This window comes from Aspergillus brasiliensis (genome assembly GCF_001889945.1).
Source record: "Aspergillus brasiliensis CBS 101740 unplaced genomic scaffold ASPBRscaffold_6, whole genome shotgun sequence".
Lineage (NCBI taxonomy): Eukaryota > Fungi > Ascomycota > Eurotiomycetes > Eurotiales > Aspergillaceae > Aspergillus > Aspergillus brasiliensis.
The window spans coordinates 473,929-487,691 of record NW_027137447.1 but is presented as its reverse complement, the minus strand read 5'-3'; the positions used below and the strand labels follow the sequence as shown (position 1 = coordinate 487,691).

General features: G+C 51.0%; 4 protein-coding genes across 4 annotated transcripts; 3 read left to right on the top strand and 1 right to left on the bottom strand.

Moving 5' to 3' along the window:
* The first annotated feature begins 131 nt into the window (after positions 1–131).
* On the top strand, positions 132–1,622 carry ASPBRDRAFT_207023 (GPI anchored serine-threonine rich family protein). Its single transcript, XM_067621786.1, has 2 exons — positions 132–693; positions 755–1,622. The coding sequence occupies exons 1-2, from the start codon at positions 547–549 to the stop codon at positions 1,259–1,261; spliced, it is 654 nt and encodes a 217-aa protein (XP_067478930.1). The 5' UTR covers positions 132–546; the 3' UTR covers positions 1,262–1,622.
* Positions 1,623–2,886: 1,264 nt separating this feature from the next.
* On the top strand, positions 2,887–4,030 carry ASPBRDRAFT_126042 (uncharacterized protein; the record flags this gene model as incomplete). Its single annotated transcript, XM_067617841.1, has 2 exons — positions 2,887–3,103; positions 3,183–4,030. 2 exons carry the CDS (start codon positions 2,887–2,889, stop codon positions 4,028–4,030), a joined length of 1,065 nt encoding a protein of 354 aa, XP_067478929.1.
* Positions 4,031–5,262: 1,232 nt separating this feature from the next.
* Positions 5,263–9,209, top strand: ASPBRDRAFT_195842 (uncharacterized protein; the record flags this gene model as incomplete). Its single annotated transcript, XM_067620908.1, has 6 exons — positions 5,263–5,319; positions 5,374–5,399; positions 5,452–5,503; positions 5,563–5,661; positions 5,730–6,080; positions 6,132–9,209. The coding sequence occupies 6 exons, from the start codon at positions 5,263–5,265 to the stop codon at positions 9,207–9,209; spliced, it is 3,663 nt and encodes a 1,220-aa protein (XP_067478928.1).
* A 695-nt stretch (positions 9,210–9,904) lies between these two features.
* ASPBRDRAFT_54971 (MET18/MMS19 family protein) lies at positions 9,905–13,402 on the bottom strand (the record flags this gene model as incomplete). The annotated part of the gene is made up of 6 exons (XM_067627325.1): positions 9,905–12,310; positions 12,361–12,549; positions 12,602–12,741; positions 12,794–12,891; positions 12,950–13,223; positions 13,321–13,402. 6 exons carry the CDS (start codon positions 13,400–13,402, stop codon positions 9,905–9,907), a joined length of 3,189 nt encoding a protein of 1,062 aa, XP_067478927.1.
* Positions 13,403–13,763: the final 361 nt, after the last annotated feature.

Genomic DNA, 13,763 nt, shown 5'->3' with positions numbered 1-13,763 from the left:
AGATCCAACTAGATGGGCCGTTAGGCTGTCACAGTCCCACCCCTTGTAAAAGGCGCGGGGAGAATGTTTAGCCTCTACTCGGAACTTCCGCTACATTCCTGCACATGAGGTTTTGCCAGTCATGAGCATCGTGGGCGGAATGCTAGAGCCCAATGCCGGCATGTTTGTCGCGCCTGTCCCCTGGTATGCTAACACACTCAGATGTAAACAAAGCACGGGTGAAGGGGGGTAATAAAAGTCCATCATCCAGCTCTGGTGCCATCAAGACTTCTGGGAATCTCTGTTCTGTACGAGCCACGCCATTTGCTCGACGTTCTGGACGGTAACTCTGCACGGGAAAGGGTAAGTATAGGCCATTGTGACGGTACTCACTAGGGAATCTGAGGTGTGTCTCGCTGCGATCTTGTAGAAGGTCTTTGCAGGAAGTGAACTAGGTAGTCGGGCAGTCACCGTCAACAGCGGCGTGCAGCAACCAGTGCTGTCTGCAAGAGCAACTGCATTTCGTTCACTGAGACCTAGCCTTCAAGAGTGGGTACTCCGCAAAAAATGCGCTTTGCAGGGTCAGTTATTGCTTTGGCAGCGTGTCTGGCTCAGGTCCAAATTGCCCAGGCAGCGTTAGCTTTCACGCAATGGCCGTCCTCGATAGATGCCGGCGTCCCTACAACCTTGAACTGGGACAGTGACTCTGATGCTGTACGATCCATTCTCCTTTCTTTGAGCATTTACTAGTGCACTTTGCTGATGACGCCCTTAGCCTGTTACAATCACCTTGCGCAAAGGTGCAGCCGCAGATCTCGACACTGTTCAAGTCTTGACGAAAGATGCCAAAGGAGGCTCGTACACATGGACACCTGACAACTCTCTCAAAGAAGGCTCGGACTATGCCTTTCAGATCGATCAGGATGGTCAGGTAAACTATTCGGGGCTTGTGAAACTGAATAATGACTCGGAAAGAACCGCCGAAACTACAACTGCGAGCTCAGCTACCTCCACACAGGAGACGACAACATCACCTCAGACAGTAACTACACCCACTCCCACTCCCACCGACACTGCTCCCCGTGATGAGGTGAACAGTGTGCTGCCTGGCAACAATGGGACCACAAATTTCACTCTGGACGCAAACCATGACAGTAACTCCAATGTTTCCAGTAAGAGTGCCATGGCGGCGGCAATGCAAAATGGTGGCGCACCTTTCCAGATGGTCTCGCTTGATCTGGTCCTTGGCATTGTGGCTATGGGTTTCTATCTCGTCTGCTGAATCTGATGAGGGGAGAATAGAAACCCCTCAAGATACAAGGATTGAAGACTTATGGTTTTATCGCCTGTATCAGTTCTGAAGCAGTTATGGAACTGCCAGTTATGTTGACCTCGTCATCACGACAAAACTTGGATTCACGCTGTTTTCTCTTCTGTTTCAAAACCTTTCCATCCTTACCTTTTCTTTTCCTTGTGTCGAGTCGCTCCTTTTTGTGATCAGGTTTCCTTTGTATATAACGATATTTCACGATTGTGGGTTCTTGAGTGGGCAGGCGTGAGACGATTCCCCGGAGGCGGGAATGGGTTTTTTTTGGATAGTACGAGTGGATGGGATTTTCCTTTTGGGAGGGATTTCGACGGCCAGCTTCTAGTAGTTAGTGTAGCCAATAGCAAACAACGAATTGATTACGTCATCTTGCATCTTGACAGGCAGATCATCCATCAGATCATGATTATAATTACAGGTCTGAAGTTGGGTGGAATTGTTCACATCGTCAATCGGACTGTTCCTACTAGTCATATTGACAGTGAGGCTGGATTGTTTCAGGTGGATGATCTTGCTTCTAGCGGCCGTGGTTAGCGGCGGCAGTCCCAGAGTCGGGCGCTACTATTCTTAATTCTTATTCATTATTATTGTTCTTCCTGGCAAATAATGGTGAGTGACAGGCAGACACCTCACACATCATCTCGCTTTCCCATTAGTTGATGCTTTCTTTTTTGCTGCCCAGCTGTTCCGGCTTGCATCTTTATTAAGTGCGGGGATCTCTCTCGTCTTCCCAGATTTTACATATTTCTACATCGTACATCCAATATCACTCGGTCGTTTTCCCTTCAAACTCGCGGTACCTGCCCCTCCCTTATCAGTTCATTGATACTATATATATCACACACACGAACACTCGTCTCCTGTGCACCCTGCGAGATTCACCCATATTCACCCCAGTTGTGCGGGTTTATGGTTCGTGCTGCTGTTGACGCGGATCAGCGGGTAAAATAGGTGCGTTGAGTGACCCAGGCCCTGTCATTGTCTACCTGTTTCAGCACTTGCCGCCTTTTCTTCTGCATCCATCGAGTTCACTTCGTCCACCGCAATCTCGGATTTTTTTCTGATGTCTCGGCGATGAATAAGCACCTCTCTAATCTTCATCGCAATAATATTCGTGCTGCAGATCTGCAAACAAGCATTGATCCACTTCGTGGTATGTGCTGCGCTTTTTCTACCCCTTCTTCCTGGTCGTTTTGAGCCTGTCCATGCCTCCCTATCAGCCGCTGCCACTCTCTCAACCTCCCCCAAGAAGTACTCTTTTGTCAGTCCTGGGGATCAGGAAGTCTGCGGGCGCGCTGTCACCAGATCTACTAGTATCTTGCCCTTGATTCGCTTTGGTACAATTCGCTTGTTGTCATTGGCGGTGTTCGTTTGATCGTTTGAGTTGCTTGCTTGCTCCTTGCTGCGGCCCCAACTCCGGCTACGGAGTGGCATCCTACGTGGACTTCCTTCCTCCTCCCCCAAAGGGAGTAAGTAGGTTGCTGCTTGGATACTTACTCCGTTCCCTTCATTGTCGCATTGCCTTTTGCGGATATTCTGCCTTCCAGCCCAACATTCCAACCCTATCCGCTTTTCTCGGAATGGCCCGATTCGGTCGGGTCAAGAAGTCCCCTAAGGCAGAGACAAAAAATGCTGACTCGGATATGCTTGTGCTACCTACGTCAGATCCCCAACGAGCACCTCGTGTGAGCCTACCACATGTGGAAACGGAATTGAACATGCATCAGTACAATGGTCTTTTTGAGATTGGTACTTCTGAGCGTCAGAAGGCATCCGCAGTCGAAGAGTCATCCACAGGTCAGTGTCTCCGGAAAACCACCCCCCCCTTTCTTTTTCCATTCCCTGGACCCCAGCTGACTTGTATGCACGTGCGCAGAAACGGTAGTTGCCCCCTCATCGAACGGCACGGATGGCACAAACGGCATCCACAATTCCATAACTGGCGATGTTTCGGCAACTGAATGGTCATCCGCTGTCGGCCACGCAGCGACGGGAAAGTCGGGACGGGTGATACACAATCTACAGGAGGAAGTTGCGCGTCTGACCCGTGATTGTAGCGTCTATCGCTCGCGGGCCGAGGAGACACAGCGAATGAATGATGCGTTCAAGATTCAGGTTCAGAATATGACCGAACGACTCCGCAATCTCGAACAGGCGAATGAGACCAATCTGCATTCCATCTCAAGGAAGGACAAGAAAATCGAAGAGCTTCGCGTGGAAATTCAAGGCGAGAAAGACCGGAGGTCTCAGGCTGAGGGAAAGGCTCGGAAGACAACCCAGTTGATGGATGAAGCTCGGGACGATTTTCATCGGAAATGCGCCGAGCTCCAGGAAATTTCCAACCATTCTCGAACTCAATATGATGTGCTGGCGAAGACCGGGCAACGCGAACGTGCGGAACACCTGAAGAAGCTCAAAGCGCTCAGGGATGATTTCGTCGCTTTGAAGAAACGGAGTGACGAAAAAGACACCCACGTAGAGCGGCTGGATGTCCTGATGGCTGAAAAGGACCGTGAGCTTGAGAGCAGCAGACAGAAGTTTGAGGCCCTCTTCGCCGAGTACGAAGCCTACAAACGCACCCAGGATGAGGAATTGAGATCACTGATTGAAAGCGGCCGCGAGGGTGAGGCCAAAATCAATGCGGCCCTTGCCGCGCTACAAGAAACCCAAGGTCAGATGAAATGGGCCATTCAAGTCAAGGAGCAGATCAAGGATGCCCAATGAAATGATACACCCTTGTCAATGACGATCCAAAGGAACATACCTGGGAAAGCTGCTACCCCGCAGAAAACCCTGGGGCTACCTACGCAGCTTCGATTCAATGGCGGGCACATTGATCTGGCATATTCAACTCGGTCTTCGTCCTTTAATCGGTGCTCTTATGCTCTCAGTACGGAGGCTACTGGCCATGTCTGCGCCTGGCGAGCGAAGATGGAAACCCCCGGCCATGGGCCTACCTTATTTTCTTGTAATTTCTTTTCCTTTCTTCCTGTTTCATTCTACTTTTCGCTCTTTTGCTTTCCCTTCACTTCTTACTCACCTTTCTTTACTTCCCTTTCTCCTTCCCTTCAATTTTCTCTTTCCTCTCATATTCACACTCCACTATATCTCTGGAAGAGATCTGGAGTTTGGGATTGCTCGATACCCCGGAAGAATAGACCATCATGTCCTTGCGTGTCACCCTGTGTTTAGAGTGTTCGGATGGCCAAAACGGCAGTATCCGTGTAGATATACTTTTTTTCTCTTGCATGGCAATGCAATCTTATAGTAATGCAAAAACATCATCCTATGTGACGGAACTCCCCTATAAATGAATGCAATGGCCTGGATGCCTCTCTTTGTGCTGCTAACATCGCACCTTACCGGCCACCTGCTTTCGGTCAAGAAATAGTTATATTATTTTGCATCAGGGGATGCACTTCGTGTCTCGATGCAGATGCTGTCATCATCACCAAAACACGGACTTTGCCTTCTCTCGTCCAGACCGTACCTCTGTTGACTTCGATGGTCACAGTGACTATTCCAGTGGCGTCCACTTGCAGGTCATTCGAGCTGCATCCGCCCGCTCTGTGTTTGTGCGATACTCTGTGTTGATTCCCTTAGAGTTCGCCCAGTGTTACTGACCACCAGCCATTCACCTTGGCTCTTTCCCTGGTGTTTCATTGCCATGGGAATTAACTGACCACACCTTGCCCCGCCATCCACCTCCCTCTTGTTTTCTTTTCCGTACTTCTTCTCTCCCTCCCCCTGTCCCTTCCTCTTCTTACCTTCGTTCATCTCCTGACTGGCTTACTTTTCATCGGTTATCTCCATCAGTCTCTCTCTGTTTCCTTGACAAGACCGATATTGGAGTTCATCTGCACTATCTTTCACCACTTTTGCTGCTGCAGTTGAGGCACACCCTGACCTTGTCCCTTGTGACCTACCTGGTACCAACGGTGAGCAAGCTTCACAAAATGTCTGGAAAGCAGCGGGTCACGTTGGCCTCGATGTGGGCTTTTGAAGACATTGGAGTAAGCAAAAGCCTGTACCAGTAAATCGAGCTCCATATTGACACAAGATCACAGGTTGAGGAAGTCACGGATGAGATCAAGTAAAGACTAACCAACGCACATTTCTCCTGTCATTGAGACTGACAGTTGTAGGAAATTGACCAACCAGCATGACCGAGAGTTCCACTACCATAAATATGACAACGTGTGTTAGAACCCGAGCGAAAATGCAATCTATCGTGCTGACAAGATCCGCTTGCATAGGTCCTCGAGATCAAGGGCAGTCTGGAGGGCGGCACTTCTCAGATTGCGAAGGCTGTATCAAGCTTTATCGACAGTCAGGAGAATAAGGATTTGCTAGATGTACGTTTTGGGCCTTTATTCTTTCCGCAACCCTAGCAGAACATTCCGCTAATGGGCAAAAACCTTAGATGCCCCGGATCAACCAGCTCGACGTCTCTGCCACTATGCCTATCGATGAAGACCCCGTGGCTTCAGATTCAGACAAGGATGACGAAAAGGGTCTCCTAGCCCTGTCAGACAGCTCTGATCAGGAGTTGATACCTAATCCCGCTGCTCTTGTCACCAAGTTCTGGCTGTCATCCACTGGAGGCGTAGGTTGCTTTTCTGACAACAGGTTCGAGGACTTTCTCTCACAGATAGCGGCTATGACTGGAACCGAGGCATGCGTTGTCGAAGGGCGTGGTGTCCAAGTAATCGGGAAGTCCGCCGAAGATGTTGAAGACGCTTTGGTGAAGCTCACTCGGATTGAGAAGCCCTTGGTAAGTGTCCGTCTCGCTAAAATCTTGGCCGATTTCTTACGTATGAATCAGAGCTCTATCCTGAATCCGGGAGTAGCAAATCTGAATGCTACTCCCGGTAATGGTCGCATACGTTTTCGTATGCAGAGCTACGGCAGTCTGAACAGTGCTGCTCCTCGTCGCCTTTTGACCGACCCAGGCATGAACCCCAGCCTGGAACTCGGTCAGATGTTCGTCACTGTGGCATTTCCCTATGATGAGGAGACCCATGGATTCAGAGAGCCCAAAAATATCACCAATCCACCGCGTATTACCGAGGAACCCGGAAGATCCCGTCTCTGGAATGACTTCGTCTTCCAAGGAATTGGAAAAGGCGATGAATTTCTTGCATTGAGCACAGTAGACGAGCTTGCTAGAGCCAGAGCTCCGGCGACAGCTACCAGCGACTCTGCCACACATCCTTATCTGACCCCCGAGAAGGCAAAACAGGTGGACCAGTGGAATCGGTGGGTGGTTGAGGGAACTGGTGTTGAGAAATCTATTCCCACACCCGACACAGAGATGCAAGTTGTACCTCATTCCGAGCAATCAGCTGCTAAAGCTTCTGTTCCGCCGACCAAGAGGCCACCTGGTATCAAACAGCGCAGACTCATCACCTCCAACGAAGTACAGCCATCGTCATCCCGTGAGAGTGCAGAGCCGAAACTCAAGAATACTGTGGGTCAAGCTGCGGAGGCTGAAAGAGATGTCTCTAAACCTCGTAAGAAGTGGAAAATGACCTACAATACTGAAAGTGGCACCACAAGCCAGCATGTTACAGCAGACCCGGTGGCTGAGGCTCAAGCGCCACAAGCTCAGGCAACCTCAACAATCCTCGAAACAGTGCCGGAGAACAAGCCGCGTCTACCCCAAGGTTTTGACACCACAAAGTATGGTCTCGACAAAAGCGCCCCCCAGGCTATGGGGAGCGCATGTGACAATGTCCGAGGCCAACACACCTATGCACCCACCCGACCTATGCCAGAGAAGAAGATTAACAGAAGGAAGGAACTTGTTGATGTTCTTGGGCAGGTAACAACTGGGGCTACCAGTATCCAACCTACGATTTCTTTCTATCAGCCAGCCTTAGTGCCATCGAGTCTGTCTTGTAGTCGAACTGCTGACTCCCCAACCCCGGCCTCGAAAGAAGCGGTCAGCCAGAGCAGGTGCAATAACCTTGATCTTGCCGGTTTGGTTTTCGAGGCTTCCGGGATCCCGTTGGAGAATAGTAGCACGGAATCCATGCAAGAAGTGACTTCTCTGAGCAATGACAGAGAAACTTCTCCAAGCCATGACAGAGACCCTCTTCATAGCAATGAAAGGGCGACTTCCTCCGGAAAAAGCAGAGACGCTTCAGTCAGTGGTGACAGGGTGGCGCCTTTGAGTAACGCAAGATCTACTTCACACAGCAGTGAGAAGGTTTCTGAACAGATAAATCGACTAGCTTCTTTGAGCATGGTCTACAATGAGAGCAATGAAGGCGAATCACTGATCGTGGATCAGGCTTACAAGAATGCACCAACTCTGCGCCAGGCACAGGGGACTCTGGCTCAAAACAAAGTCACGGATATTGAGAGATCCCACGGGGCAGTGAGACAACTTGATGGTGAAGTCGTGACTAGAGCCTTCCGCCGTACCATGACTCAGAAGGCACCCAATCCAAGTATCAAAGACAAGGCGAATAGCAAATCTGAGGCTAAAGCCAAGAAACAGAAGACCCTCGAAGCTGCTTGGGGCATACTTCCAAAGCCCGCGAAGAAGCCATCAGTCGATACTTCAGTGAGTCAATATGGCTCTGGATCGAGCAGGGAGAGAATAGCAACACCAGTGAGCCAGGAAAAAGAAGGGCAACAAATCCAGGACGAGAGAGACATGGATGAAGACATAAAGAAGCTTTATGAGGCTTTGAAGCCCTCTCTAGAAGCAGCTGAAACATTTCCAGGAGCAATCACTTTGGAGGTGCAGATCGGGCTGGTCTTAATACCACTCCTCCCAAAATCATGCTGCGAGCAGCTGATAACTTTCAGCGAATGGTACAAGATTTTTAAGCCACGGACGGGCTTGGCTGCGCCAACGACAAAGTTCATGAATAAACTGACGACATCTGGTGCGGACATCGATCATCTTGTTGACTTGAGAACGTCCAAGGCCCAGGGAAAACGTCGCCTGTTCGAACAAGAGTACGACGAATACAATGTGTCCTACGAATTTCATTGCCGAACGAAAAGTGGTCAGTCGCTCGTTCTTGTCATTGACGAACAGGGCGATCATTCTTTAAAGAAGCCGGTTTCATCGCTTGGGGGCGTAAACTTACATTTCCCACTGCAAACCTGGGATGCCAATATCAGTGTTAACTGCGTCACCGATCATGGACCAGAATTTGCATCAGCAGCTCAACATATGGTTGACCATCTCTGGATACCCGCGGACAAACCACTCCTGCACATCTTCACCCGCCTCCCAGCAGGGAACACATTGGCCATTGATAAGGTATACATGAAGCGTTGGACGAGGCATAAGTTCATTCGGTCAGACGTGTCCCCCTTAAATGAAGACACTGGAAAGGAGCCAACCCGTGAGACTGAAACCGACGGCGACTTATTTCTGCAGGTACTAGAAATTCAGGATTTGATTGTAGGAGCCAGCGCCGCTGAAGAAACAGCCGTGCGCGCTCGTGCGATGCAGTCACGAGAGATGATCAGACGCGGGAGGCTTTGGTACGAGGTCTCGCTCGTAAGTCCGGCTATCGAATCTCTCTTGAAAAGCAACGTCGACCTAGAGGTTGGTGAGCGTGCAGAAGACTGGTCTAGCGTTGACCTACTCGGGAGAGACGCACCCCTCATAGCACAAGATGCACCACCAAGTCCAGTCGCCATGGCCATTGGAACTGGGGGGCTTGGGGATCTCCTCCGTCTCACTAGATTGTTGGTTGAGAAGGCAGATGGTGTAGGCTACTTCAACGAGGGGGTCAGCGTCGCAACCAAAGAATCAGTCCACTCCGGCGCGCTGCAGATTGTACCCGCCCCGAAGGGCCTCGAATTTGATGACATAGATAGCATCAAGGAGCTGGGTAGCGCCTGCCCACAGGGACCGGAGCTTGAATTTTGGTGAGGTCAGATAAGACCCCAACAGCTGCACAGAGAGACAGGAGGACGAAGCGCACCGAGAAGGTCGGTATCATGGGTAAATACGGTACCAGATACGGTTCCTCCCTGCGTAAGCAGGCGAAAAGAAGATGGAAGTGTCCCAGCGAGCCCGTTACATCTGCACCCATATGCAGTGGAAGGAAAGGGAGGGAGGGTGGGAGGGGGGGAGACGCCCTATCAATGAACCTAAGTTGCCAGTTGAGATTGTTTTATGTGACCGGGTTTTCTGTGCTACCTTCAATTTCTCCTTTCTCTGGTTGTATTTACAGCCCACTTTTGAGTTTAGATATGAAATCGTTTGCGTCGGTCAAATAGTCCGAGACCCTGCCCGCTTGTTAGGATCTAGCTAGACATGCCACTGTCCTCGGGAACGTTAATTCAACATCAGTGTTATGCATAGTAGCCAATCATTGTCTATACATTCCCAAAGCACCATCACCACCATCATCATCATCATCTAGTTCTCTGCCTTTATTGTCACCACAAAATCTTAAAGCACATTTTATGTCCAGTAGCAGAAGCAGCAAGCAGCATGCGGCACGTATCACGTAACAAGATTGCAACCAAACATGAAACATAAACCAGAGAATACCCTCCCCCCTTCGAACACAAATAAGAAAAAGAAGAGATAGAAAGAAGAAGAAGAAGAAGAAACACAAATCACTCATCCTGCTCCGCGGCATCATCCACCCCCCTAAGCCAAGCCCCCCTAGCATCAACCGCCGCCTTCCTAACATCCCGCTTGGGATCATCCAAAACCATCCGCAACGCCCTCAACACCTGATTCTTCACCGGCAAAAGCGGCGATAGCTTGCCCGCCTTAGCTACCTTCGGAGCAGAAGCAGCAGCCGCAGCACCCGAATCCGGCGTCTGCGCAAGCAAGAACAGACACTTGAGGGCGTCAACACGCAGCCTGGGCCCGTTAACAGCTCCAGTAGCGGGGCGGTGCTCTGCTGTCTTCAGGAGTCGAGTTACGAGGCTCTGAACGTGTCCGCACTCTTCGATCACGGTGACGCCGTTTTCGCGGATGATCACCGCGAGGGTTTCGAGAGTGGCGGCGCGGACGGGTTGGGAGTCGGCTGATTGAAGGTCCAGACTTTGAAGGAGGAGGGGGAGCAGGGTGGGGAGTTCAGGCATGACCAGTGTTGGGGAGATGGTGGAGAGGATGCCGGAGAGGGCAGTTAGGTGGGCGGGTTTGATGTGTGGTGCTGTGGTGGTGGTGGATGAGGTTCCGGCGACGTTGACTTCGCGGATGCGGGCGGAGATTAGCGGGGTTAGGGTGGTGAAGACACGTTGTTTGGAGAGGAGGCGGATGTTGGCATGGTTGGTTGGGGAGAGGACTTCGTCGTCTTTGAGGAGGACGGCAAAGCCGCGGGCTGCGGTTGTGCTGGTTGCTTCATCGGAGGAGGAGAGGAGGTTGAGGAGGGTGGTGAGGATTTGGGTCGTTTTGGGGGCGAGGCGGAGGATGAGGGCTTTGGAGAGCCAAAAGATGGTTTTGATGGTCGGGGTGGTGAGTTTCGGGTCTTGGGTAGTTGGGGGGAGGAGGTTGTCGAAGAGGGCTGTTGCGAGGCCGAGGTCTTCCTTGGTGAGGTGCTTGTTGACGTAGAGGGCGAGATGGCGGAGGAAGGCGAGTTGGGTGGCGGTCTCGGTCTCGGTGGTGCAGCGGGTTGCAATGTCCGTGAGGAGATCGGACATCACGGGGGGTGTGCAGGGAGGCAGGTTCTTCGTGTCTTGTGGGAGACTGGCGAGGAGGTATGTCGAAAGAATCATGGTACGGCGGTGGCTGTCGGTTGGTGAGGGTGTGAAGGGCACCTGTTGGAAACCATCCGCTGCAGCGAAGAGAGTGTAGATGTTGGACACGACTTCGTTGTGCTTGCTCTGTGGGAGGGACCTGATAATGACATTGCATAGCCTTCCCAGGACATCAAGGACTGTGGCGTCAGTCAGGATGTTGTTCGGGGCTTTGCCTAGAGCTGCTGTCGCTGCGCTACGGCACAGGTTCACGACGATCTTGTCGTAGTAGAGATCCAGGTTCGGTGTTTGGTCCAGTTTCCTTTGGTTCATGACATAAAGGATAGTCAAAAGAATTGCCCTGGGGTAGTCCACGGTTCCTGGGTCTTCCTTCTGCAACAGAATGCTCAATTTGCTGAGCAGACGACGGACAAGAGTGTCGAAGATATCCCTCTCGACACTGATTTGTGCGAGAGTCTCGAGGGTGGTGATATACCCAGAATTCGACCCATCGTCGGAGTCAGGAAGGGTGGCCACGAAAGCAGGGAAAGTGATGTCCAAGATAATACGCGGCTTGTACTTCGAGATTTCAGTCAGGGCAGCAATTGCTTCCTTCTTCAGGTCATCACGACCGACTGATTCCTCCTTTAGGAGAATTTCGTCAAGATATTGTACGAAGAGTCCGACTTCGTTATCTTGGAAGTAGTTGCGCAGGGTAGACAAACGTAGGAATCCCTTTAAAGCAGAAATGCGGAACGAAACTTCTTCCTTAATAACGCCCATGAGTGCCTGGCCGAAGATGTCAGAGAACTGGTCTTTGAACTCGAGCAAGGGGTTGCTGAGAGCAGGCTCCGAGTCCCGCGATGACCATGCGCCAAACACCTGGATAGCAGAGTCGAAGAGGACGGTCAATGTATCTAGCAGAGCTCTTTGCTTGGCAATTCCATCGGCTTCCTGGTAGATCGTCAGGAGTGGTGCGACGACGGTCTGCACAATGAGTGTGAACGATGCTGCAGAAGCCGCAGAAGTGGAGCTCAGGATTTGCTGGGCAGGCTTTGCCTGTTTCTGCTGAGGCTCCTGTAATTGCTCGCTGCACTCCTTGGTAATCGGGCGCAAGTACTGTGCAAGAGGCAGCTGATCGGAGACCTGTGTAATGCCCTCCGACAACCGCTGCGCAATACTGCTCAAAACCTGAAGAGAGAGCTCGGAAAGGAACTCCTCCTGGGCATTCAGGATCTCAAATTTCAGAGTCTCCCAAATGGTTATCGAATACTTGGACACGGTGTTTGGATCGTACAGCTTGACGCAAGCAATAAGGGCGTTGAGCGCATCTTTCTGGGGGATCATTAGAACGTATAAGGGTTGTAGTATTGTCAAACGCATACCTTGACATTGGGCGACGTAGAGTCAAGCTTATCCAACAGAGAAGGAACAGCATGCGGAGCGAATAGACTGTTCGCCGAAATGCAGTCTTGCAAGCGGTCCTTCAAGTCCTGAGCAGTGATACCGTATGGATCATTCGGTGGAGGCCTGAAGGTAATGGGGAAGTAGTTGTAGACGGAGTCGAACAGAGCCTTCACATGTCAGTTATCAGAAGACCGCACCCAGACCACATGCAGTACGTACTTCAGCATGATTGGACACATCCCACTCCACCATCACCACCTTGAGGATCGAGAAGACCAGCATAAGATTGCGCGGATCCTTCTCACCCGTCATCAGGTTCACTATGCCAACCAGGGACTCGTCACCCATATCATGGAGGGCTGCACCAGTCAATTCCCGCAAACCAGCGTCGAAGTATGGATGGAAACGCACCGGCACGATGATTGATCATCAATTCGTTCAGCAATTGGTAAACCTGAAACCTCTGAGACTGCGAGCGGGACTGTAACTCCTCGAAGCGCTCGAAGACACTGCACAAGTCAGCCTAAATCCCGTCCGCATGATCTTATCAACTTCAGATGCACTCACGCCCGCGCTACCTCTTCGGCCAACGCCTTATTAAACCGATCCAGCTTCTGCAACGTCTCCAAACCCTGAACGGCCCCTCCATCCTCAATCCGGTCACAGAAGAAAGTCGTCAAAACCTGGATCTGTTGTCTCGACAGGAACTTCGGAGGAAGCGCCCTGATCACGGCTGTGAGATAGGAAACGGCCTTTCCGCGCAGAATGGGGTCCTCGTCATTGATGTACTCTCCTAGCGACTGCACGACTTCAATGAGCGTGACCTTCTTGGACTCCACATCTTTATTATCCAAAAGCCGTAGTTAGTTACAGACCGTCATCTATCAATCTGCAGCAGCTGCAGCGGCGGGGCCATGAGAGAACATCACATAACGTACCTTGAGCAATTCGTTCCGCGATCTGCTTGGCCTCCTGCTTATCATGGTCCACGACCAGCAGGAACGTCTGCAACGCCGACATCTTGTGACAGTTGAGACGTCGGAAATCGCAGATGAGGGGCAAATGGAGGGGGGGAGGGGAAAGCAACTAGTCAAGTGCCTCTTCTCTATCTTCTCCGCGACCGGAACATGACGCCGTTTGTGGCCCGTTGCCCTTATCGATAGCAGTCACGTGTTGCTGCCATGACTATTGCAGAGTACCTCACTAGTCAACTAGTTAACTGCCACAGTACTATGGAGTAGTTAGCTAGCTGTTGGCGTTGCGTCATCCCCCAATCCGGCTGACAGGCCGATCACCTCCACCACAATACAATACAATATATCCTCTATCTATATAAACTAACTATATACTATCTATCTCCCCAATATGAAAATGACAAAAA

Bases quoted from the DNA above. Each gene is read 5' to 3' on its own strand.
- ASPBRDRAFT_207023 (XM_067621786.1), top strand. From the start codon at position 547: ATGCGCTTTGCAGGGTCAGTTATTGCTTTGGCAGCGTGTCTGGCTCAG. The intron at 694-754 runs GTACGATCCATT...TGACGCCCTTAG, and splicing joins GGGACAGTGACTCTGATGCT to CCTGTTACAATCACCTTGCG.